Genomic DNA, 26,703 nt, shown 5'->3' on the forward strand with positions numbered 1-26,703 from the left:
TGCACTGTTACAATACATCACTGCTGTCACAGTCAAAACCCCTTAACTCCAATGTTAATGTGTTTCACCTTTTCCTTGTAATTAAAGAATTAAATGAAAGTGGTAATTGGCAAGATCCTACTTATTTTATTTTGTCTCCATCTTTGTTGCTCAGCGCTCATTGCTGTGGTGTTTCTGCACTGCTCTTCCCAGAGATCACCTGTCAATCAAACAGTGTGTCCAGTACTGTGACGTCTTTTTCCTTGGATTTTCTGTTGATGCAGTTTGAGTTTCTCTTTTCTTTGTCTGTTCAGCTATGGTAGCTATCGCTGCTCATGCTAACTACCCATGCTAACTGTTTATTCCAAACACCCGGAAACATATAACGCATCACTTCCTGTGCTCCAGGATTTTTCCCAGGAAAGAGCTACCAGACACCGGGTGTTTAGAACAGCAAATGTAAAAGCGTTCATGCACTGAATCACTATTACATGTGCAAAATGTCACAGAAATTTTAATGGGTGAAGTCACTGGTAGTTGGCTATAATTATCAAAATAAAGTATGACGTTTTCATACTAAAGCAGTGATATGTTTGGCCATGAAATGGGTCACCTCTACAAAGAATCTGGATCCTTGGGGTCCAGGGGGTCCTGGTGGTCCTGGAGGACCTACTGGGCCTCTCTTCCCCGGGGGACCGTTCGACCCTTGGGACCCCGCCATGCCCATAGTTTCACATTCACCCTGCAGAGACAGAAAGCGGTCAGGCAGATAGGGAGAAAATTAATATTGATTTCTAAAACTATGCTCAACCAGAAATGTGTTTATTGCCAAAACAGAGTTTGGGGCTAAATGGGAGGCCAATCCATGATGTGCAGACAGGCAGCTTGGTTTAATATTGGCATGACGATGAAGAAGATTTGTACCATACTGTATGTTGAGCAATATATTACCTTTGGTCCAGGTGGCCCAGGTAGACCTTCATCACCCTATGGATGAAAGAAAGCAAGAAAGAAAGAAAGAAAGAATGAAAGAAAGAAAGGTAAAAGAGAGATTACTCTTAGTCAGTGGTGGTGGAGACCAAGACAATCTAATATCAGTATTAATTGAGGCTGTCCATACTTCACACTAGCTTGGATGTGTTTATAGGATTTTCAGAAAACCTCTTGTAATCTGCATTATTCATCTTCAAAAATCATTACAATGGCTTTTCTGCTTCATTAGATAATTCACAGCATATTTGAGAGTGAATAGAAAGATGGGAGAGAGAGGGAGAGAGAGAGAGAGAGAGAGAGAGAGAGAGAGAGAGAGAGAGAGAGAGAGAGAGAGAGAGAGAGAGAATGTCGTGCAACCAAGGCCATGAGTCAGATTTAAACCCATGAATTTGTAAGTACATATTTATCCCAGTGGCTCCCAAGCTGGGGTCCTTAAGGGATTCCAAAGTGAGGAATAGTTTAATTTGACTATTATTTTACTCTGTAGAAGTTAGCTAAATAAGAGAATGTATCAGGATGTGTATTCTTATCAAAGGTGTCACTGTCCTCACTGTGGCTACCACCCCACCTACAGTATAGGCTAGTCCCACCTCGAGCTAAGTCGTAGCTAGCTTACCTTCTGTCCCATAGCTCCTGGTAGACCTGGAGCCCCGTCTCTTCCTGCTAAACCCTGGATGAACAAACAGTCAGACAGACAAATAGAAGCAGAGATAGACAGAGACAAAGTCAACCAATGAGGATAAGGAGTCGCATGGTCACAGAAAATATGACGCTAGTAGCCGTTGGTTGACCCTTTAGCCATTCCATTAGGGACAACAGCAATAAAGGCCATAACAAAGGGGAGAGCCAGCCAGTTTAAAGAAATACACCAAGTTTTTTTGGGAGATTGGCCTGTTGGTCAGCTTACCCAGTAAGTGATGAGAACAACTCCATGCTAACACTACTATGTTGAGTGATAGGAGGCGACTAGCATTATCCAGAGTAGGGACTGACATTTTAGTAATAAAAAAGTTGTTAGTGGTTTTGGTGTGCCCTGTAGGCTCTTACATTTTAAAAATGAAATATCATTAACTCATTATAGTTGATGTAACCAGGTTTAGGTTTGGAACTATTTCATGGTAACAACCACATATTCATCCACTGCGCAGTGATTTGTAGCTGTAAACAGTCTCCTATCACCCACTGTCTTCACTACCTATAGTGTAGTAGTTCACACCCGTACTTACCTGTTGTATTATATTTTGTGTCAATTTTACCAATCTCCTACACAAAACTGCCACATTCGGCCCCATATCATGTAAGATTACTTACCATGTACCTCCTCATTCTCATTATTGAGACAATGCTAGTCACCTACTCTCACTCAGCTAAAGAGTTAGCATGAAGCAGCCGAGTCAACAATCTGGCTCATGGATGATTTTCTCATCACTTAACGGCTAAGTTGACCAACAGGCCAATATCCCAAAATATTTAATGTATTCCTTTAACTCAGCTGTACCAGACCAAAGTACAGCAGGGTTTCTGCACCATAAAGTTAGTAGAAGCTGACCATAGAGTGTACCAGAGGTCCTCAGCCTTATTCGTACAGCACTAAATTCCAAGGCATACCAAATTATTAAGAGCCCAAAACAAGGCTTGTTAAAGATTGACTGCTTGTAGAAGTCAAATAAAGCCAATTTCCATTATACCTGAAAGCTGGAAAATACAATAAGCTTCTGGACCAAGCTCATTCTGCATAAGTCGGAGGGGAAAGTGGTCATAAATTGATTTCGATTTTGAATTTCAAGCTAAATCTGAGCACATTTGAGCTCTACATCAGCATGCCTCGGTACTGTACAGTGGCTGAGAACCGCTGGTACACACAAAATACAACAAACCAGTGTAAAAGGCAGATTCTCTCCTTAACCATGTTGGATGAAGGGAAGCACAGATGGCAGCTCAGCCTGAGGGAGAGGGCAAGTTTGTGGTTAATTCCCTTTCAGTTCAATCACTTTCAAATGTCAAGTGAAACTGCATTTCATTTCTAGTGATGAAAATTTGAACTGAAAATGAATGAACCCAAACTTATTAACCTGATCCAATGCAGACCAGATGCAGTTGGGATTGGCTGCCAGGGGGATGTGGAAGGGAAGACAAAGCTTAATGATACCTAAACACACACACACGCACACGCACACGCACACGCACGCACGCACGCACGCACGCACGCACGCACGCATGCACACACACACACACACACACACACACACACACACATACACACACCCTTATTCTCATCACACAACACTTGAGCCAGTGGCCATTTCAGTAAAAACCAGCCAGCTGTTAGTTTAGATAACATGGTTGGAGATGATGTACAGTCAGTAGCTTGAGTATTGAGGCAGTGAGCTAAAGTTGGTCTTTTTCATGGGTATCACTGTTTTTAATATGGTTTAACATAGAAGGCAATTTGGGTCCATAATAACAAGATTTTGTCCCATGTTCATCTTTTGATGTGAAATCTGTCCTGTACAATATATGAGTCAACAATCTAAAACAAAAACAGAAAAAAAAATTATAATTTTTTTGTAAATCTTTAACTTGCTGCCTCAATACTCCGGCTTTTGACTGTATTTCTGCCTTTTAGCGCCTGCTGGTTTACCAAGCAAACCAGGGCAATATACCTCGCCTGAACCCCAAGCGGACCCGAAGTCAAACCCAGAACCAGAGCCAGAACCAGAGCCAGAACCCGAATCGGAACTGAAACCAGAACTGAAACCAGAGCCGAGGTCCGGGCCGAGCTCAGAGGACACAAACTCTGAGTCCAGACCTGAACCATCAGGCCCAGAACCACTAAACCAATCCTCAAACATCTGAAACAGAGACCGGGGGTGGAAGAGAGATAGAGAGAGGGAAGTGGATGGCAGGAGAGGAAGAGAAGAGGGACAGAAGAGAAGATTGGTGATTGGTGAGGGAAAAGAAGAGAAGAGAGATAAAGAAGAAATGGAGGGTGAGATGGGCGGAGAATAAGGATAGATGGAGCAAAACAGTAGGGAAAAGAGAGGGTAGAAGACAGACTGGTCACTGACAAACACACACATAAAATAACTACTACTAGATCTAAACAGAACACATAGTACAGATGGAATTTAACTGGAAATGGAAAAAAACATTAACTTGGAACTAGATAGAAATAAGAAGACAAATGGAAAGGTAGGAAAGAAGAGAGACAGAGAGAACAGACTAGTCAATGATAGCAGAAAAAGAGACATATAGAAATAATGCCTGTAATGCCACGAATAAAACATGAGAAGAAAATGATGGTGAAACTGAAACATGCACAATGCAACATTTTTATAATATAAAAGGTTTTCAATACAGTGCCAGTACTGGATATGGAACCATTTTTCACAGGCATTACCACTTCTTCAATCTGCACTAAAATCATCCAGGCTCCATTCTAATTGAACAGGTGCAGATGCTTTAGTGCTATGAAACTTTTGGAAAACCAAACCCAGGTGTTGTCTGTTCAAAATATTTTTGATGATTTTAAATTCTTTTAACCTAGAGAACAATAAAGACCCCAAATCAAAAGCAGATAGTCTGTTCTTTTGCCTCACAATAATCATTTTATATAAAATCTATTGGAGTTTAACTGACATGGGTTTTTGAAGGCTGATACTGATATTTTTAGGCTGAAGTTGCCAATACTTGATATTTGGTGCCAATATTCAATATCTTAAATTTTGACTATTTTCATGCCAAAAATGAATTATTCAGTGTTTCCCCCACACTTTTATTCTTGTCAGGGTGGAAAACCCTTTGAAACAGCATTGAGTCCATCATGGGAACTAAAACTGAGATTAACGAAATTATTTTAGGGTTAACAGTTACACTAACAACTTAAGGCAGAGTGACCCACCACACCTATTCAATGGTAGGGCAACTCTGGGATACATTACTGCCTTTAAATGAAGAACTGATTCACAACAAATCTAATTGAACAATTCAATGAATAAATACATGTGCAAAGAAAATGAAATTTCATTGCAGGTTTTCCAGACTGTTTTTCTGTAGCTGTGGTCAGGAAGGAACCTGCATCACATTGGAGGTGGACGCCATTGACAGGCTGATATCCAATATTTAATATATTGGGCCCAATATCGGCCCAATGTATCGGCAAACCCCTAAAATCCATATTACACTGTATATGATTCAACCCTACAAAACAAATTTTTTAGCACACAAAAAAATCCATCTAACTTACTGGTATTCCAGGTTTGCCTGCGGACCCATCCAGGCCGTCTCTGCCAGGGACACCGGGCGGTCCAACTTGCCCAGGAGAGAAGCCTTCTGCTGGGCCAGATGACGACAGGTGAGGTCCTGGAGGTCCGGGGGGTCCTGGAGGCCCTGGGGGACCAGGAACACCCTGGAAGAGAGAGGGTTTTAATATGGCAAATTCTGAAAATGCAGATTCCTTACTGCTTCTCTCCAGTCTCTTACCCTGATGACTTCAGTGTCGCTGTCCACGTCTTCAAACCCAGAGCCCAGGGCATCTGCTCCATACTAACACACACATCAAACACACAATCAGGCTCACACACACACACTATTTTTTCACAACACACACTATTTCCCTAATAAAGGTTTTGAAGCAGATCTGGGCCCAAACAGTATTTGCCCATACAGTACTTCTTATGGTTTGTTTTAGCCTACTTTATGTGCCATATTGGTTGGGTTTGTCACATGGGACAATAACATAAGCACCATAATGTGTGAATATTGAAGTGTGAATTGTAAGAGCAAAATGTCAAAAAGTTTGGAACAAGTGAAGAAAAGACTCAAATTTCATTCATGATGATATTACAGTCTTACAGATGTTGTATGGCATCTTACAAATCTTACCAAGGCATAACTGTAATAAATACTCACAGGTACACTGCGTGATCTGGGGGGTCCAGGAGGCCCAGGGGGGCCAGGAGGGCCTGGTACACCATCTCCACGGTCTCCCTGGTAAGAGGGAGAGGAAGAGGACAGGAGGAGAAGAAAAGAAAGAAAGCAGGAGGTGGTGGTACACACCACAAAAGACATGACATAAGGAAGGTGAGTCAGGATTTAGACACATTATGTTCTTCCCCCTTTTATATGATTGCTTAGTATGTTAATTGAAATTTAGAATCTGGTTACATTCTCTCATTTAGAAGAGAATAGTATATAAATCAATGAAGTTTAGAAATTTAGAAATGTATTTGTAAAGATATATCCGAATAACAAAGTAGTGTTTGAATTCAGGTGCCATCTCTCTCTCTGTTAGAATATCAAATGAATCCAGTGTGACTTACTGAATGAATGAATGAATGAATGAATGAACAAATGAATGAATGAATGAATGAATGAACTTCACTGCAGTTCCAAAATCTTGTCGCCTATAGAATTAATATTAATACAACAGCCACTTAAGGCCTTGTAACTCTTCTCAGTGAGCACAGCCTTGTACGATACTGTTTTCTAGATCAAGGCTTTTGTCCGAAGCTGACTTTCTCTGAGCAGAAGTATTCTCACTACTTTGATTTTAAAAGCATGCTTGCTATGATCATTCACAGGAGAGGTAGTTGAGTTATTCCAGCTTTTGAAAATAATAGAGGATGCAATCACTCATTTTTGGGGGTGTAAGGGAAAAGTGATGTGTAACGAATTACTACTAGCAGGCAGGAATACATAAAGTGATGATATTAATAAAAAATTGTAATGAGTCAAGAGTAATATATTGCATATAATTGCATCTTCAACCCTTTGGCAGTACCTTCTCTCCTTTGGCTCCAGCCTCTCCAGCCAGACCTGGAAGCCCCTGAGCTCCTCTCTCACCCTGGAGGTGAAAACACAGTTGGGTTAGTGCATGTGATCTAAAGTATAGTAATGAAAAAACACAGTAACAGCAATGATACCACATGAGATGGCCGCCATTTAATTAAGATGACATTGACTTACAGATTGATAACAAAAACATCAATTTATGGCACCTTTTAATGAAATGTAGGTAACTTACAACCTTTGTTGATATGAAATGATGAAATGATAACACATAGAGAATGGATCATCTATATTTCAGAGAAACCGACTGATAAACATCAGGTAATGATTTCATTTCTTTTCCAAAATGGATGAGTGTTTTGTAATAGGACTACTTTGAAATTGTCAGTCTAGCAGCAATCTGAAAGACATAGAGAGGGAGGAAATGAGGGGAGCTACAGTATGAACGGAAGGACAAAACAGATAAATAACTTACTGGGTCTCCACTGTCACCCTTGTTTCCCTGTGGAGAGAGAGAGAGAGAGAGAGAGAGAGAGAGGGAGTAAAAGAGAGACAATGGTTGAGAATGGAATGGAGAAAGAACAGGGATGCAACATGTCAGGTGTAGGCAATGGTTCTCTGTATAGGATCTTCCATGGACTACGTTCTTTCCCTAACCCCTAATCTTAACCTTAACTCTCACTACTGCATGCCTATGTATGTCTAATCTTAAACCTAAACCCAAGTCCTAACCCTAAACTAACCCCATGTAGAGGTGAAGATGGTCAAATATCCCCACTCCGAAGGTCTAAAACTCAAACTGGTTCATACAAGGATAGAAAAACAAGAACAAACACACACACACCTGTTGTCCATCTCTCCCAGGCTGTCCGGCAGGTCCAGGGGGCCCTGTTGGACCTTGTGGCCCTCTTGGTCCCGGCTGAGTCTGGGTCTGGCTTGGTCTTCCTTGCCCAGATGGAAAGGGACCTGGGGGACCAGGGGGGCCTCTGGGTCCTGGATCCCCTCTCTCTCCTTTTGGCCCCTGCATGGTGCGGCCCTGGAAAATCAAAGAAAAAAAATCTGATTTTTTGCTGAAAATTGAAACTATTTGGGTTTCAACTTTGTTTAGAAGTTAGAATAGAATATAATAGAATAGAAATCTAGTTGACGTACTGTAAACAATCATTAGGAATGAGTAGAGGAGGGAAGGAAAGGAAATAAGGTGATAAAAGAAGGAAGAAGAGAGAGGAACCTTTGACCTTTGAACTTACGTCTCTTGACCTCTCCCCTGGCTCCTCTGTCTGGTGTGGCCCTGCACACAGCGTATGACATCATCAACAGGTGTGACCAATCAGATTACATATAAGGGAACACTCATCATAAACTCCCTTTCTACCTGGCATTAACATGCATCCTGGGTCACTGGGCCACTGCCTCTAATTTCTCTAATATGTAAATGGAAATAAAACAATTCAAACAGGTGGCAGGCAGCTGGGATCGTAACACACTTGTCATAAAATGGATTGTCAGGATATTAGTGGATGGCGAACAAGTGAGATGAAGTGTTTGCTGTCAGTTTTAAAGGACTACATATAACTATAGGAAGTGACGTTAAGGGCAACATGTATTTTGGCAAGGGAAAGAGAAATCTAATTTTATGTGTATATGTCAGGTGTAATTCAGGAATAAACAGACATTTTTGTAAATAATTTTGTTTGCAAATGACAGCACCATAGTGAATAAATACTCAACATGCAAGTATCTAAACCATATATTTTTACAACAGTGGTGAACCAAATCTAAACATCTATTTTTGTTTGCCTGTCATGGTGAAAGCTGTTTTGACTTTGAAATATTTGTCTGTCTCAGCTGTTAAGCCCACAATAAACTGGTAAGAATTTTAATTAAAAAAAATATTTTTTGGGGCAGTTTGGCCCATTGGTCACCTTACCCAAGATGTGGTGAGAGTCAGTATAGCCCTTTAGGTGTATTATGTCCCCCATTCGATCCTTATTTAAATCCCATTTTTCTTTGCTGCATCCTATTGCTATTTGCTGCTATAATGATACAATTTCCCCATCTTATCTTATCCGGATGGCATATGTGTGTCTACAGTTGAACTGGGTAATGAAAACAGTATCAATACATACAGATTTTTTGCATTGGTGTTGACTGTGAGGCACCAAAAGCTATTGAAGGATTTCAAAAAGTTTCCAAAATATTCAAAATGTTCTAAAAATGGACATGGCCAAAAGAGAATTTTGACCACAGATATAGAACAAGTGGATAAACTCACTCATTAGTAAATAGTTGTGGTAGAAATTGAATAAATTAATAAATTGAGGTTCATGCCAACCTCTTATGTGCATTTCTTCGCTGGGCTCCGTCGGGGTCAGGTGACCAGAATATTCATCTAGCTCCACCTCCGGAGGCTCAGTGGGCGGAGCTCTGACTGGAACACTGTCCCCCTATTAGAGAGACATGAGAAAAATGAATGGGGAAAACAGAGATGAGACAAATCAGAAAAAATGGAGAGATGAGAGAAAAATGATGAAGCAAAATAGAATGAGAAAAATGAATGAGAAAATCAGAGAGATGAGATAAATTAATGAGAAAAATAGAGATGAGAAAAGTGAATGAGAAAACAGCGATGATAAAATAGAATGAGAAAAATAGAGATGACAAAAATGAATGAGGAAAAAGGTGAGAGGGAGAGAAATGAGAAAGAATAAAGGAGAAAAACAAAGAGAAGGATGATAAAAACAAATGAGGAAAATGGAGCGAAGGTGAGAAAATGAGAGAAATGAATGAGACAATAGAGATGAGAAAAGCGATAGAGATGAGACGAAATGAATGAGAAAAACAGACAGGAGATAGATGAGAAAACAAATGACCTACATTATAATAGTAAAAAAATATGTTATATTAAAAAATATTCTAATGTCAGATGTTCACAGATTGTCTAACATGAAAGCGTCCACCATGACTTTAATATCGGCTAACAGTTATTCATCTTATGGTGGACAGCTTCCTTTGAAGCTTCAAAGTCACTGTTGATTATGGGATGTTTGGGGTCAGACTGACTTCCTGGTTGTGGGAGGATCAAACACAGGGCCGGAACAGAGAAGAAACACACACACACACACACACACGCACACACGCGTACAGAGTGCTGTATCAGTTTCCTGTTGATAAGGAGTAGGAGGTTTGCATCGCAGACAGGAGCAGACACAACACACACACACACACACACACACACACACACACACTCCATCCATCCTACCCGTGCGGTGTCGTGTTTTCTCTCGTGTGTGTTCTTCATCAGTTCTTCCTCGGTCTCCCTGTCGTCCAGTGCGTCATCCCCACTGGCGTAACCTGAGGCCTTTTTCAAACATCACATCATATCTTTGTATGAGAAAACCAGCTTATAGTAAAAATGTTGTCACCAACTGATGAGGCAGTGCTTCCTTTTAGCCAATTAATAATATTGTAAAAAAAAAAAAATCCATTGAAGGTTTAATTTCTGGAAAATCCAAGAGAGTTTATTGTAGAATATGTAGAATTCTATGAGATTTCCTCGCACAAGACAGGAGACATGCTTGTTCTGAGCTTATTAAATGTGTTCCTACAGCATCTGCCTTTGGACAATCAGTGTATGTCTATTATGTAAATGTATGATCTCAGTGTGAAGATGGTGGCAGTAGTTTCAGAGATATTGCATGGATGGATACAGGTCCATTCTATCAGCCTCAAATCCACTTTGAATCTTAATCCATGACAGAAACACTGCATAAGAATTCATTACATTACACTTAATCTTGCCAGAAAAAAGGCCACAACCAAGTTTTAGTGTTTTTTCTATGTAGCTTTAATGGCTTCAATTTAAAAGTTCCTGAGCAGTTAACCAACAGTTGCTGCTCAGGAAATCAATAGTGATGCCTTTTGCTCACTTTTCCTTTACTCCCAGTAGTTTAAAAATCATGATTCTGTATTAGTGTTAGCATGGAGCGAACAATCTACCGGGGACAAATGGATGATTTTGGTGTCTATGTTCTCATCACTTAACAGGTGAGTTGACAATCTCCCAAAAATGTGGTGTATTCCTTTAAGTTTGTAGTTCAATACAGTCCTTTGACCGCCAGGGGGAACTGTTGGTTCAAATGTCCATTACTGTACATCTCCTTTAACAGCCACTGCCAGAGATGGGAACCCTGTTTCAGTGTGTGTGTGTGTATGTGTGTGTGTGTGTTGATGGAGGTGATTTTTGAGTTACTAAACCTGTTCATTTTGGATATAAAAACTACTAATTCCATACATTAATCAATTTATTTGTGCTTTGAGTAAATTTGAATGGTTTGCATTTTGTCTGTTCATGTGGTGGCCACCTCTGCTGCTGCATGAGCATAGAAGAAACAATGATTGTGCAATTGTATGTGTGTGTGTGTCTTACATAAGGATCGTCCTCTTCACACTGCTCCTCGGCTGCTCTGGGATCGTCTTTTATCACCAGTTGCTGGATGGAACCCTAGAGAGAGAGAGAGAGAGAGAGAGAGAGAGAGAGAGAGAGAGATGAGAAATCATTTCATAATACGAGATGGCTTGACATTAGTTATACGTGTGTTTTTGAGGCTGTAACAGGATTGTTTCTATCAGTAATGTTTGCAAACAGAACGGTAGCTTGAGTTACGATGATCTGAGAGAGTTTCAATATCCAAAAAGTCAATTTCCATCCTTCCATAAGTCATCGTACTAAAAACATATGGATATACTCAAAGTTGTGATGGTCAAGTCAATTCTGGACTGTATCTTTAAAGTTTGATTGACTGTGTGTAACTTCTCTCTCCCTCTCTCTCTCTCACTCTCTCTCTCTGTCTCTCTCTGCAATCACCATAAAGATCTGATTTCCAAACACACACGCACACACGCACATGCACACGCACACACGCACACACACACACACACACACACACACACACACACACACACGGCACTCAAACTCACAGCATGGTAGTCAAGGCCAGTGGTTTGTTTGGGGGCATGGAAAGAACTGTCCATTGGGTCAGCATTCACACACAAACAAACACACACACACACACACACACACGCTGATTCAAAAGGGCCCCTTGCCTTGACTGTCCTCTTTTGAAGCCCAAAACAACTAAACAAGAAAGGTTCTCACACACACACACACACACACACTGATTCAAAAGGGCCCCTTGCCTTGACTGTCCTCTTTTGAAGCCCAAAACAACTAAACAAGAAAGATTCTCACACACACACACACACACACACACACACACACACACACACACGCACACACACACACACACACACACACACACACACACACACACACACACACAAGTGACCCAGATATTTCAGACTTGTTAGTATTGAATAGCTGGACATCACTGTCCAAAACATCCTGATGAGCCACATTCTGTCCTCATGGTTCAGATAGCCCAGTTAAAACAAGGACAGGCTACACTGAACAAGACAGAATGAACTGAGGATGGATGTATCTTCTCACCGTGCCATTACACTTCTGAAGACCTTGAATTGAAACTGAATCGACTCCGGCTCTTTGGATCGAGTTCTTGTCTATTTCTAATGCGTGCTGTCATTCTCATTCACAGGGATGGAGATTTAAGCACCTTGAGATTTCGTTGTATTTTAAAGTGTGCTATATAAATAAAATTCATTTTTATTATTATTATTATTTATCATACTGACCTATTGCATAATTATCCACACTAGCCACAAATTGATTAGGGAAAATAGAAATGGTATGAAGCCAAATCACTCTGTCAGCATAACAGCCATCATTTAACTTGCACTATTATAATTTCCTTCCTCCTTTCCTTTGGTTTGCACACTGTTAGTCAGAAGAACACAATGTCTAACTCTATCATAAATGGGCACTTCTTAAAGGAAACATACATTTTCTAATCATGAAACATATTCAAATGCACTGATCTTTCATCTGGTGCTCACTGTGCTGATGTTCAGTTGAAGGTTTATTTATAAAGACTGGGATCCAAGCACAGTATTCCCCTTTGTTGTATCTTTGCTTTTTCTGTTCAGAAAATAAAAAAGGATGAGCATCAAAGTAGTTCCAGTAGTTTCTATGATATGCACTAGGCCTATGTTTATTATCACACTGTATATGGCTCCTTTGTATTGGGAGGTAGTTATAAAACCCAATTTTTTTGGTAAATCTTTAGTGCTAGTTTAGAACCATCTTTCCTTCACTTTTGCAATTTTTATCAACCACAATTTTACTGCAAAAAACACCTAAAAATCCATGAACTGCATCATAAAATCAAGCACTTTTAGTCGCAATAATTCCAAAAAATCTATACAAAATCCTTGGGGGAATAATTAAAAGGATTTTTCACTTAAGTAGAATATTGTCACTTAAACACACTGTTAATGAATGAATTAGTGAGTTGATGAATGCTCAGCCACCTACGGTACACACATATACACAGCAACTTTGACCCAGGTAATACAGTGTCATTCAGTGTCCAGGGTCTCTTCAAGATGTAAATGTGCCTGTTTGCAGTTAGAACTATTGAAAGACCTCGAGTGAAGTCCTTGATCTGACTGCAGCTAAGCCTTGTTGACATCTCCGACTTCCTCAGCCGCTATCTGCTTACTCCCCCTCCTGTCCTCCACTTCCCCTCACTTTTCTCCATCCTCCTTCCCTCTCTCATCTTCTCTATTCTCTCCTCCCTTCCTACTCCCCCTCTATCTCCAGTCCTCATCGTTTAATCCAGTCCTGAGTCTGTGTCAGGACCAGCTGCAGTCCCTGGACTCAGGATGTAGCGCTAGCTAGGTGGTCATGACATTTTGATGGACTGTAAGACTGACAAAAAGACAGTGAATTACACAGTTTTACAACATACTGTGGGGTAGGGGACATGAATGTGAACAAGAGTAACTACAGTTTGCCTCTGTAGGCTTTCAAGGCCGGATGCTAGTTATTGTTCAAAGCCATGAGGTCAGAACGTTTGAGAACCTTAATGCAATGCTCCTAAACAAATCACTAGGGATGAGGGAAATAAAGGAATACAAACACACCAAAATCATCCATGTGTCCGCGGCAGATGTGTCCGTTGGTTCCAGTGCTCCATGCTAACACTTTAGCATACACTATGGATAGTACGCAGCTAGCATTAACTCAAAAGTGAGAAAATGACCTGTAGCAGCTCTAAAGCTAAATGGTCAATAACCTTAAATGATATGTGGCCAAGTCTGTCAGTTTTGTGTAGGAGATTGGTAAAATTTACACAAAATATGATATAAAAGTAGCATACTGTTCTGAACTACCAGGGACTACTTTCCCTGTTTCTATAAGAAGTGAACATGGTGGGTGATGGGACACTGTGTACAGCTAAAAATCACTACACAGCGGATGAATACGTGGTTGCTCACCTGAAATAGGCTAGTTACCAAAATAAACCTGGCTACATCTATATATAGCTATATTGACATAATGATATTTCATGTTTAAAATTTAAAACCACCAATAACGTCTTTATTACTAAAAGTTCAATCTTCTTACTTTGGATAATGCTACATTCGGTCTACTATCCCTCAACACCTTGTATGCTAAAGTGTTAGCATGGAGCACCAGAGCCAACATTCTAGCAGGGACACATGGATGATTTTGAGATTGTTTTAATAACAAGACTGCAGGGAAGGAGAATAAATGTATTCAAATTGGCTTAAAAAATATTTAAGGCTGAAAAACCTAAAGACACAAAAACTCTGACTGAATGCCAGTAGGGTACATATCATGGTGCAATCACTAACATGCATAGTTGCACAGTTTGCTGTTTTCAAGGCTTATAGGTTATTTTCATATTCTATTCATGCTTAACATGCTCGAAGTAGGCGTAACATCTAAGGCATTTCAAGGATATCTGTTCTTCTTTGTAACTCTTTGTGCATGCACAGCAACTTGCCTATAGAGCCAAAGCCCTAGTGATCACTATGTTGTGGGAGCAATTTGGTCAAAACCCAAATGAAGGCTTGCTTCAGTAGGAGTAGACAGAATGAATGCTGGGAAGTTTCCAGAGGAGACAGATTGAAGGCAGACGACCTTTCAGCTCTTTATCATGGTAATGAGACGACTGGCACTGAGGCCAAAACTCACACACACACGCACGCACACACACGCACACACACACACACACACACGCACACGCACACACACACACACACACCCCCCCCCCCACACACACACACACGCAAACAAGACTAAATCCTGAGGCCAAATGATAAACTGAGCATTGATACTGAGGTTAAACACACACTACACCGGCCTCTTTCACTCTTTCTCTTTCATTTTGCCCTTATTGCAGAAAAACCGACACACACACACACACACACTTTTTTCCACTTACCACAAACCTGTCAAGGCCCGTGCTACCCGCATTAGCTACGAAGATGCCCGAGTTGTGTGAGAAAGTGAGTCTCTCGGGCCTCCGTTGGAAGGTGGTCCTCTCGGCCTCGCCGCAGTCCATGTAGAGACGCACCTCGTCGTACTCCACCGCCACCTGGCGGCCACATCAAACGCACCAAATGTAATGTTTTATCTTGAAACATCTCATTATTATTAGCAGCTGAATAATCAGAAAATGACACGTGACTCGAGGAAATTCGTGAAACTTGTTTTTACTTACTTACTAAATGACTTGTTATAATTGATCATTTTGGCAGTTTTTTTTTTTTTTTTTATTAATTTATTTTAATTTTAATTTTAACATTTTAGACAAAGGGCAAGAAGAAAAACCCCCAAAACAAAACAAATAAACCCAAAACAAATAGGATGGAAAAGCATATAACACAACATTAACACAAATAGGTATACACAAAGCAGTGTGTGTGTGTGTGTGTGTGTGTGGGGGGGGGGGGGGGTCCTTGTCAAAAGATCACACATACACCTGCATACATATACATATACAGTACATATACATATACATATAGGCCTATATATACATATACATATATATATATATATATACATATACATATACAGTACATACACCTGGATGTAAATGATGGATGTCAGTGTTCTCTGACAGGCAGCACTATCACTAAGTGAATTGAACAATTAAACGAATAAACAAAATGTGCAAAGAAAATAAAAATGAATTGCTGATATATTTAATAAAAGGCCAATTTCGGCCCGATATAACGATATAATATAAGATATAAACACTGCTCACCGTGAACCGTGTCCACTGCTCGGTCATGTCTGGGACCGTGAAGGCAGCGGCCTTGTGGCTGTGGGAGGCCTGCTCTCTGTCGGTGTAGTACAGCAAGATGCTCTGGAGGCCGCCCCGCACCGGAGTGAGGGCCAAGCCCAGCTCCACCACTTTCTGACGGGCATCTGTGATGGCGAACAGCACCCCTCCTCTGGAGCTGCTGGGGCGGATCTACAAGACAGTGGAATTCACTACAACTGACCGCTTGAGCTATTAGTACAATCCTCCCCCTATAGGAATATTATAAGTATATTATAGTCATACCAGAGGAGATAAAAATTCAATAAAGTACAATAATGTCACTATAAACTCACTATTAAGTACCACAGACACAGGAACATTACAGTGATACCATAAGACATAAAAATACAATATAGTACAATAAGGTGGCTATAAACTCACTATTAAGCACCATAGTCACAATATAAACTCAATATAGAGTGTCATAAACACACATTTACAAACATTTTTGTCATATTATTGCCATAGCCTGGTAGAATACTCAATTTTGATTGGCTATGAGGATGTCCATGGATTTCATTTAATGTACAGAATATCTAGACACCTCTAATGCATCTGCTTGATCATCTAAATTAATGTGGTTGCAAGATTTAGTGAGAGACTGGGAGCTAGATATCAACACTTTGCCTGCTTTATCCTCAGTAGTCCACAAGGTGGCGACAAAGCATTACACAAGACTAACACAGAGCACTTTTCCTATCTTTTCTTAAATTAAGTTTAGAGTATTTTGCATCATTTAACACACAGTGTAATTTATAACTTATTTCTTTGAATCTCGCTCTGAGGTAATTTCACTTTATGCACACATGCACACATGAACCAGACTAAGACTAAGAGAAGCAAAAGAGTGAAACAGATGTATTGCAAGTCTTCATTTGACTGCCAAAAACCTGGAAATATGAACAAACACTCCATATTTCTAATCTTTTTGCAAGTGGCTATGGTGTAAGTGGGAGAGTAGATTTCAAAGTGAGCTTAAAATGAATTGAATGGATTTTGTGGAGGCATCTATTTGGCTACCACTTAGTTGTTGATCCCCATATGTTTTATTCAAATCACTGTGTGGAGATTAGTTCTGTGTTTTACAATGTTTTACGTCATGTGTTTTTATTGCTTTTACCATGTGTTTTTACTGTAAACCCTGTCTGCAAGCCAAATTCCCCTTACTGGACCATTACGTTTTTGAATTGAAACCGATTGATTCTACAGTAGACAAGCATCTTGAGACCGAGGTTTACAATCCAAAGGTTGCCAGTTCAACTCAGTGGCGTTACCGTGACGATGATGGCAAAGTCCCGGTAGAAGGGGCCCGGCACGAAGGTCCTGGTGAGCCGGCCGATATTGGCGTCGGGTCCGAAGCTGTAGGCCGGAAAACCCTCGAAGCCGGTGGTGAAGGCGACCGAGGGAGGGAGGGGCACGCCGATCAACTCTGTCAGGTCCAGGTGACCCCCTGAACCTCGCTCTGACAGAGAGAGAGAGAGAGAGAGGGAAGAGAGGATGAAGAGAGGGATATGAATACGAAAGGAGAGAAGGACTGAGTGACAGGGAGATGATAAAGTCAAGTAGTTTTTTGTTGTGACTAATGCTGAGAACCTGTATGAGTTCTAGTTTGGCTTTCAGTCTGATCCACATTTTGAAGACCTCACATTAAAATTCAAACAAAGCCTGAAACAGAATGTTGTTGCATCCCTCCAATACTGTTCCTGACAATCGTTGACCTCCTTTAAAATTCATCCTATGTGATTTGATGGTATTGACAGAGCAAAATACACATAAAATCCAGGTGTAAATGCACCCAACATGCACTGAGGATCTCCAATGTGTCCAATCCAGATATAGTAACAACAGAATCAAGAAAAAAAACTTTTATTCAAACTTATCAAGCTTACTTCAGAATATTTATAGACAAACTAAGCGAAATCGTTTTAGAAGACGTTACTCGTGTCAAAGTTTTCATTCATGGTTTTGTGATGATTTCTTGAAAGATGTCATCTTTACGTGTTCCAGGTGAAATTTCTTAACATCAGCTAAACTGTCTGCCAGTGGAGTGAGATAATCTGACTAAAAATGTCTTGAAATAAGTTTGTCAGGATACTGGGATGGGGAAAAAAAGCAAGACGAGGTGTTTTGATGTCGGTTTTAAAAGACGTGACTATTACGAGAGGAAGTGACGTGCACAGCAATCTGCTTTTATTTGTGAGATGAAGAAGAAAGTGAATAACGTTTTTGAAAGAGTTTACCGGAGATGCACTTTAATGTCAGGTGTGAATGTAATCCAGCTAAATCAGATCGAGGCACAAACTGAATATGTTAACGTCAGATGTAAAGGATGCCTTAGATTCTGCTAGGTGCACAGTAGCAGCATCTAATGTCCCTATTAAGACATTTTCTGCTGGTTCGTCCCTTATGCTGTCTGTTACCTGTCCATTGCAGATACATACACTACATTATACAGTGAGGAAGACAGGTCCTTCCTTTGTGAATCTGCGGGACAGGACTTTAATTTGACTTGATTTGAACCAGACTCTGCCTACGCCTCGCTGCCCTGCCTCACATGGACATAATCCTCCGCAACAGCAGTGCACAGACAATGGCCTGCAATTAGTGCGGGTGTTTAGTGTGGGTGTGTGTGTGTGTGTGTGTGTGTGAAGAGATGGCTCCACATTCCCCTGATTCTCCCCATTATGGAGCCCGTCTCCCGTAGCGACAAACTCTCACCTCGACATTCCAGCCAGGCTCACCCCTGGGACTTATATCTCTGTCTCTCTCTCTCACACACACACACACACACACACACACACACACACACACACACACACACACACACAGATGCATATGCGTACACACATCAAACACACATCTCACCCACATGGACACACACAAGCCCCAGACCAGACCAGACAGGTCAACATGTGGGGGTCTCTAATTCATCAGCCTGACCAACTGGAAACATACCAGATTAGAGGGTTTGGTGTATGTGTATGGGTGTGTGTGTGTGTGTGTGTGTGTGTGGGAGGGCGTGCTTCTGTGCGTAACCACACCCCTACTGGAGTTGTGCGCATTTACGCATTTATTGTCGCAAGCACAGGTGGTGAGGTGGGCATTCAAGATGTGCGCACACACACACACACACACACACAGAAACACACAAAAGCCATAACACCTCCAGTCCAGATGTACAGAGTCATTAGTGCTCTGTAATGAATGAAGGGAACAGACAAACGTTGCTCTGAGAAAACTCAAGTTACAACCAGCATGTTGACTTGTAGCCAATGGAGAAGTTCCACTGTTTTATTGCTGCACTGCTGCTCCAAGAAGAAGAGCTCTTCTGTGTTTATTACAGTCTCTTTTAAAGCAACAGTTTGGATGACTTAAGTGTTACAATACAATAGTGATTTAACCTATACCCAAAATCCTCTGGCACACAAGAAGTGATGCGTTTTATGTTTCTTGTTTGTTTGGAATAAACAGAAGAACTGGGTAGTTAGCATGAGCAGTGACAGCCACCATGGCTGAACAGACAGAGAAAAGAGAAACTCAAACTTCATCAACAGAGAATCCAAGGAAAAAGACGTCACAGTGCTGGACACACTGTTTGATTGACAGGTGATCTCTGGGAAGAGCAGTGCAGAAACACCACAGCAATGAGGCTGAGCAACAAAGATGGAGACAAAATAAGAAAATGAGGAACACTAGGATTACCACTTCAAGTTCTACTTCACATGTGAGACAGAGGAGTCCATGTTTGCTTTCATTGGAAATTGGAGGTATTTCAAGAAGATTACATTGTTAGCCACATACCTCATAATGTGAGATTATGGCTACAAGAACCAATGTCCATGTTTAATTTGACAAATTATTCACAACATCTAGAATTCCATCTGATTATTTTTCACATTTATTTGGAGAACGGGGTAATCCTGCTTGTTGAAATCCCCTCCCAGATTTGAATGTGGGCTCAAGAGAGAAAAGGCATGTGTTTATACACAAAATTTGATTATTTGCCCACATGAGCACATGATGAAATGTCCGATTTTCTGTTGCTGTATAAATATATTTGGAGGTCATGTGATACAATTGAGCAATGACACAGATATTTGAAAATAATGACCGAGATTACAGCTGGAATCTGGTCTGTGACTGACTTGGCAGCAGCAGAGAGCTGCAGGCGATTACCAGCCATAACTTGGCAGGCAGCCATCTCAAGATATTGAAAGACCATGTTCGCTCTATTATTACTGCGAAAAGTTCTCAAGGTCCAAGCTGGCAAAACATACACTGTGAGAGATTTAGGTCAAAACTTTTGGCTCAGTCTACTGTTGAAAATAGACTCAGAGAGGATATAGTAAAACTTGTTTCAACCTATTATTAAAATTCATTTTAAGTCGTTTTTGACTGAAAAAGGTAGGAAAAGGTGTGTTATATTTGGACGCTATGTTTGGACACACACACACACACACACACACACACACACACACGCACTCACAGCTGTGTAACAATACTCCTGGGAAGTCCTATGGCCTAATCCCATTCTAACGACACCATGTGATATGGATTTATCTGTAGCTACAGCAGTAGATGCTTGGACCTAGTTTAGATAGACATCTAAAGGTATTTTACACTAATAGCTGTAGGGACAACAAAGTATTTTTTTGGTGCATTTATTAATTAGTACATTGATTTATTCATTCTGTCACCAGGTCTTATATGTAGTCACTCATTTATGTTGTCCAAGAGTCAGTCAGTAAGCCATTCATTCATTCGTTCATCCTTTGACAATCATTTCTTCATTCATTCAGTAAGCAAACAGTGTGGTCGGTCAGACAGTCAGTCAGTAAGTAACTCAATCATTCAGTCATTCAATGAACTAGTCAACCAGTAGTTGTTCATTCATTCAGTTAGTCAGCCAGCCAGCCAAGCAGTCTGCCAGTCACCTAATTACTCTGTCATTCTGCACCGCATTTTTCCACAGTTTCAATGAACTTATCCACTCTAACTCCCTCCTCCTGGCCCTAATCCTATAGTCATGGTGGCCACATGGACGCCGGATCAGCTTGTGGTGACTTCTCAAACCAATATACCCCCCGCCCCCCCACCCCCATACTGCAACGCATAACCTTTTAAACCCACCTTGACCCCGCCATGCCACACACAAAAGCCTCACGCTGCTCGGCTCGCCTCCTCTAGATTTCTCAGACTGTGAGAGATGAAGTGCCGTATAATACACAGCACAGCGGGGTACGGGTCCGACTGTGGTGCAATATCAGCGAGATGCAGAAAAGAACGTCTACAAAGGATTCTATGCTGTCTCTCAAGGTGCACTGAGAGATGATGGTGCAAAATACAAACCGCCACACTGCGAAAAATGACAAGTTGTCAAGTGATTTTATCTTGTTTCCAGACCTATCAAGCTTGTTTCATGATATTTTTAGTCAAACTATCTCACTGCATTAGCAGATATTCTTGCTGCTTGCAATAAATTTCACTTGATTCATGCCGATATGACTTCTTTCAAGAAATCATCATAAAACAATGCAGAAAATGTTGAAACAAGAAACCTTCTCCAAGACAATTTCACTTTTACCAAGTAAATGTCCTGAAACAAGTTACATTCTCCTGAAAAAAAGATGATTTCATTCATTCATTTTTGCAGTGCAGAAGCAATTTAAAGGACAGCTAATGTGCCTTTGGGACTTGGTGACTGAACCAATGACCTTTAAGGCTTAACCTACTGAACCAATGAGAGGGAAGTCAGTGGTGGATCTGTAAACATTTTAACGAAGGGGATGGTTCAGAGTTCAAGCATCGTCTTCTCTAAAATCTCCCTTTAAATCACGGGAATGCACTCATTTGTGTTAACAATGCTTTGGTATTTGCCCCTGGATTACTCTAATTTGATGCTTTTATCCAGAGAGAAAAAGACAAACTGCTTTGGAACTGCAACTGTTCAACTAACACAAAACCTAGCCCCCTCTTCTCCTCTTTTCTCCTCTCCTCTTCCCTTCCCTCCTCTTCTTCCACGCCCCCCTCCCCTGCAAGACTCACCGCTCTTCCAGTGTTTCAGAGGTTTGTTTCCAACCCTGCTGGCTTTGCTGCTCTCTGGGGAGTCTCCACCCGGGTTGCTCCCCCCCGGAGGTAGCGCCCCAGGCTCCGGGGTGCCGCGCCCGGAGATCGACGCACCGCCGGCGGGCGTAGGGGCCGGGGTGGCCCCCTCGGTCCGGGCCATCTCCTCCATCACCGCTGTGGAGGTGACGGAGGGAGAGGCGGAGGGGGGGACGGAGGGAAGAGAGGGAGAGGAGACAGAGCCGGTCTTAGGGCTCGCCCAGATGAAGCTCCACCACTGGGCTTGAATGGGAGAGGAGAGCAGCAAGAGGAGGGCGAGCGAGAGGCGAAGGGCTCCCATCCTCCCTCTGGTGCACACACACACACGTTGACACACAACTACCGAATTCTACACACACACACACACACTGGCATGCAGCCAACACACAGGTTCCCAGCTATGAGAGGATGCACACAGCATTACATGCACACACGTTCACATGCACCCAAGTCCCGCACAGTCCAGCTCCTATAGGACTAAACCCCAGTAATCCACACACTCGTCTGTTCTCTCTCTTCTTCTCTTGGCAGCAACTCTTCTTTGGCTTTTCCCTCGCCGCGCTGTCCTCCTTTCCCCTTTCTCCTCTTCTCTTCTCTCCTCCCTTTCTCCTTCTCTCTTGCTTTGTTTGGAACTCCCTGACATCTCTCTCTCTCTCTCTTTCTCTCTCTCTCTCTCTCTCTCTCTCTTCCTCCCCTCCTCTCTCTCTCCCCCTGTGTAATTACCGACTCCCCCTCCTCTGCCATTCTGCCACACAGCAGACTTGGGGTTTTCTCTCTCTTTTTCTCTCCCTCCCTCCCTCCCTCCCTCTCTCAGACAGGCAGATTAGAGAGTTAGTTCGCTACTCCTCCCTCCTCCTCCTCCTCTCCTCCCTCTCGTCTCCTCCCATCTCTCCCGTGTGTGTGTGTGTGTTCTCTGGATCAGAGTTATTGTGGTCTTTCCCCTCACCCCAGGCAAACGGCCCCTCAAGTCTAACAACACAGTCACATAGATTCAGGCTAAGGTCCATCCTATGTGCTATATCCTATATACCCAGTTCTTCTTCTAGTTCTTTATTACAAACAAACCGCTGTTGCTGCTGCCAGAAACATGAAACACATCACTTTCTGTGGTCTGTCAATGGGCAATAGAGAGTAGCAAAATGGACATTTATATATGAAAATGCTATGGATTATTACTTCAATACTCTTTAATATTACTTGGGATGCTCAAGTAGTCACTTTTTTAAGCTGACACATGTAAACACTCTTTCCCATTTATAATAAATGGGATTAACTCATGCTCCAAATATAAGAGCCCAAATATAGAAGTACAGGTTGAAACTGCTTTGTAAAATAAAGTCCTATAATTTAGGTGTCTCAGGTGTGTGGGGAGACAAAAGAGACAGAAAGAACCCAACAAGAACTCAAGCCACACCTGACTCTCTCTCTCTCTCTCTCTCTCTCACACACACACACACACACACACACACACACACACACACACACACACACACACTCACAGGCAGGTAAAACAACAGCAGGCTGCGTGCTGACAGAGGGATTCACCACTTCATTACATCTTCATTAGGCTCTTACACATTTATCACAGGCAAAAACCCATTATACATGTGCATGGCAAAGTTTGAACCCTAGAGTCTCCTAATACTGTTCAATAATCATTACATCTTTATTATTGATTATGAGATTTTTTTCCTGCTACTTTCTGGTCAGCCTGAATGCATTAGATCACCTAATGCATTCAGGTTGACCAGAAAGTAGCAGGAAAAAAATGAACAGTGACTCCTAAACTCTTCAAAATGGTATTCTCTAATCTAGACTATAATGTGGTGAGACATCCAGCAAAATACAAGACAGCACTTCAGGAGAGACAAGATCAGAACACACTCAAAATGCTTCCTATATGTCATTTATATAAATCAAACTTACACACACGCTGGCATTTTGTGTTGTTATTTCCTGATTGCTGAGGCTGCAAGATTCAGTTGACTGAAATCAAGCAGTGATGGTTCTGCGGTGAAGGAATGTTCAATACTGGACATCCTGACAGCAAATTACTGTTACACAGCTACATGGTACATTTAAAAGGGTGAGTGAAAAATAACATATAAACTATAAGAGAACCATCAAGGTCTAATACAGTGGGTATTGGGCCTGTTTGGAGATTGGAAGAGCACAACTGCACATGTTGGGTCCCATGAAGATGAATTCACTGCTGCATAATTTTATCATTGTCCACATTTTAGTGATTCTAGGTTTACTGGACGTTATCTGACCGAAGACAAATAAATGTAAAGGCTTGTTAACATGCGTAACTGTTTAATTTATTTGTAAGAGGATAGTTACGAGGCCAGTGTGTTAATGTTGTTTATTACAATCAATATTCAGTTATGACTCTTGTGTCTTGTTCTATGTCTTATATACTTTGTGTAGTTATGTTTGTATGTGTTTATGCTTGTTTTTATGCATCTGGGTATAAGGAGAATTTTCTCTTGGGGACAGTAAAGTTGAATTGCATTGAATTGAATTGAATTGAATTGAATTGAATTGAATTGAATTGAATTGAATTGGATAGAATTGAATTTAATGATGGTATTAATAGCCCCTAAAATGTGATTAAATATGATATAATACAATTTTCATATTCAAATATAATAGAATATGCATAATACAATAATGAAATATCATATAATACATTACTACGATATACTGAATTAAATGGGTTGATATGCCAGTGAAAAAAAATGTAGGTAAGTGAAATCAAGTCAAGGTAGAACGGAAAAAACTGTTGAACAGATAACATTCACATGTCGCCTAACTAAAAAAGCAGAGTGGAAGAATTTATATAGTGTGTGGACTCCACTTTTTTCAGTGGAGAGAGAGAGAGAAAATACCAAATCAAAATTCATCGGAGTTCTGAGCTGCTACAGCTCACTGATCAGAGAGAGAGAGAGAGAGAGAGAGAGAGAGAGAGAGAGAGAGAGAGAGAGAGAGAGAGAGAGAGAGAGAGAGGCCCCATCATGATGGTGACAAAGGGAGGCCTGTTCTGCTATATTGTGTTTCTCTAAATGTTTGGTGAGGTCCAGGCCGAGGGCTGCAGTGCTGCTGATGAGGCCTCGGCTGGAGGTGGCTGTTTGGACTGAGAGTCATAGTTTTACATTAGGGGTGCGTTCACACCACGCATGTTTGGAGCGCTTTAATTGAACTCCGGAGCGCTAATGCCATTCGAACTCAGGAGGCACCAAATAACTTCACTGAGACGCCTGAAAATGAGTCTCAGTCTTCTTCCAGGAGAACTGAGAACTAAACGCAAGGGTTTATGGGTACAAGGAGATGAATGTTGACATCTGACAGCCAGCAGTTCATCACACATGTACTACAAATAGAGCTGAGAAGAAAATAGCCAAAGGAAAAATTTGCTGAGAAGCTTGGAAAAAACAATGAGGAGAGGGCAGTGGCATCGCAGCCTGCCAGATGCCATAACAAGGACATGGTGACACATTTTAGCCCTTGAGAGTGGAAAACACTGTAAATTCTCACTCCATACACACTGCACTCCCACTGTGATGCCACTGTCCACTCCCTTATTCTTCCTTCCTTCCTGAGGATTGGCGGTTGCTGGGAAAGGTTGTGCAGTGCAGTGATACAGCCCACTGAAGTCTCCATTGCTATCAACTTTTTAGAAAATGGGTATCTTTTGGTCACAAGGCGCAAGCATTCTTCTGACAGTAAATGCTATCCAAATAGATTCGATTGGGCTTGTCATGTGTGGGATAAACAGGGTGGGGTTGGGGGGCGGGGGGGGGGGGGGGGGCAGTGTCTAATGGAGCAGATGATGGGTTTAAGAGGTAAAGGGAGGAAACCCCCCAGGGAAAGTTCTGATTAGACATGGATTAGCCAACGAGGGGGAGGTCGGGGGGTGAAGATGGGTGAGGAGGGATCAGGAAGAGACAGCGCTGACACTCCAGCTCAGTGGGCCCTGGCATGTCATATCAACACACACACACACATACACACCAGGTAGCCCCTCACCCTACCAACCACCGGCCCCTCTCTGGGCCCCATTGAACCCTAGGTGTTACTTCGGTGGCCCCCAAAACCAGAGCCGGGGTCACTTCTGACAGGACAAGTTAGTGGTTCCACTGGTCAGATCCCAGGTGTGAATATTTGTGTTTAACCCTTCTTTCCCCTACAGTAAAAGTGTTAGCTCCTATAGGGTACACAAAAGCCAATAACAATGTAAGCAATAGTTCATAAAACCTTGTGAAGTATGAACATACAAACTATCCGACAATCCTAGATCAATATTTCTCACATTCTAAGAAGCTTTATACAATCCTTGAAAGAAATTCCAGTCATTTTTTTGTCTTATTCAAATCAACAAGATCAGTATCATCTTTTAAGTCACTTCTTAAAACCTACTTTTATGTAAAGGACTTCTATTAGTGTCTATTTGAACTTATTTTATTCTATTTCAGTCATTTTCATTTGTTTTATTATTTATTGTTTTCCATTTCTTTTAGACGGTGTTCTTTTTTTCCTTTATCTCGTATGATGTTTTATTTAC

At 41.4% G+C, this 26,703-nt stretch overlaps 1 protein-coding gene across 1 annotated transcript in view; it reads right to left on the reverse strand.

Moving 5' to 3' along the window:
* Nucleotides 1–22,440, reverse strand: part of col15a1b (collagen, type XV, alpha 1b) — a 37,799-nt gene extending 15,359 nt beyond the window's left edge. Inside the window, 19 exon segments of the mRNA XM_078287618.1 lie at nucleotides 593–721; nucleotides 931–966; nucleotides 1,589–1,642; nucleotides 3,636–3,824; nucleotides 5,219–5,380; nucleotides 5,455–5,517; nucleotides 5,884–5,961; nucleotides 6,755–6,817; nucleotides 7,238–7,264; nucleotides 7,607–7,798; nucleotides 8,013–8,053; nucleotides 9,098–9,209; nucleotides 10,025–10,123; nucleotides 11,192–11,266; nucleotides 15,153–15,305; nucleotides 15,978–16,187; nucleotides 17,312–17,493; nucleotides 22,083–22,277; nucleotides 22,344–22,440. Of these exon segments, the coding sequence (XP_078143744.1) occupies nucleotides 593–721; nucleotides 931–966; nucleotides 1,589–1,642; nucleotides 3,636–3,824; nucleotides 5,219–5,380; nucleotides 5,455–5,517; nucleotides 5,884–5,961; nucleotides 6,755–6,817; nucleotides 7,238–7,264; nucleotides 7,607–7,798; nucleotides 8,013–8,053; nucleotides 9,098–9,209; nucleotides 10,025–10,123; nucleotides 11,192–11,266; nucleotides 15,153–15,305; nucleotides 15,978–16,187; nucleotides 17,312–17,493; nucleotides 22,083–22,277; nucleotides 22,344–22,440 (2,157 nt within the window).
* Between the last annotated feature and the right edge of the window lie 4,263 nt (nucleotides 22,441–26,703).

This window comes from Centroberyx gerrardi, chromosome 13 (genome assembly GCF_048128805.1).
Source record: "Centroberyx gerrardi isolate f3 chromosome 13, fCenGer3.hap1.cur.20231027, whole genome shotgun sequence".
Classification (NCBI taxonomy): Eukaryota; Metazoa; Chordata; class Actinopteri; order Beryciformes; family Berycidae; genus Centroberyx; species Centroberyx gerrardi.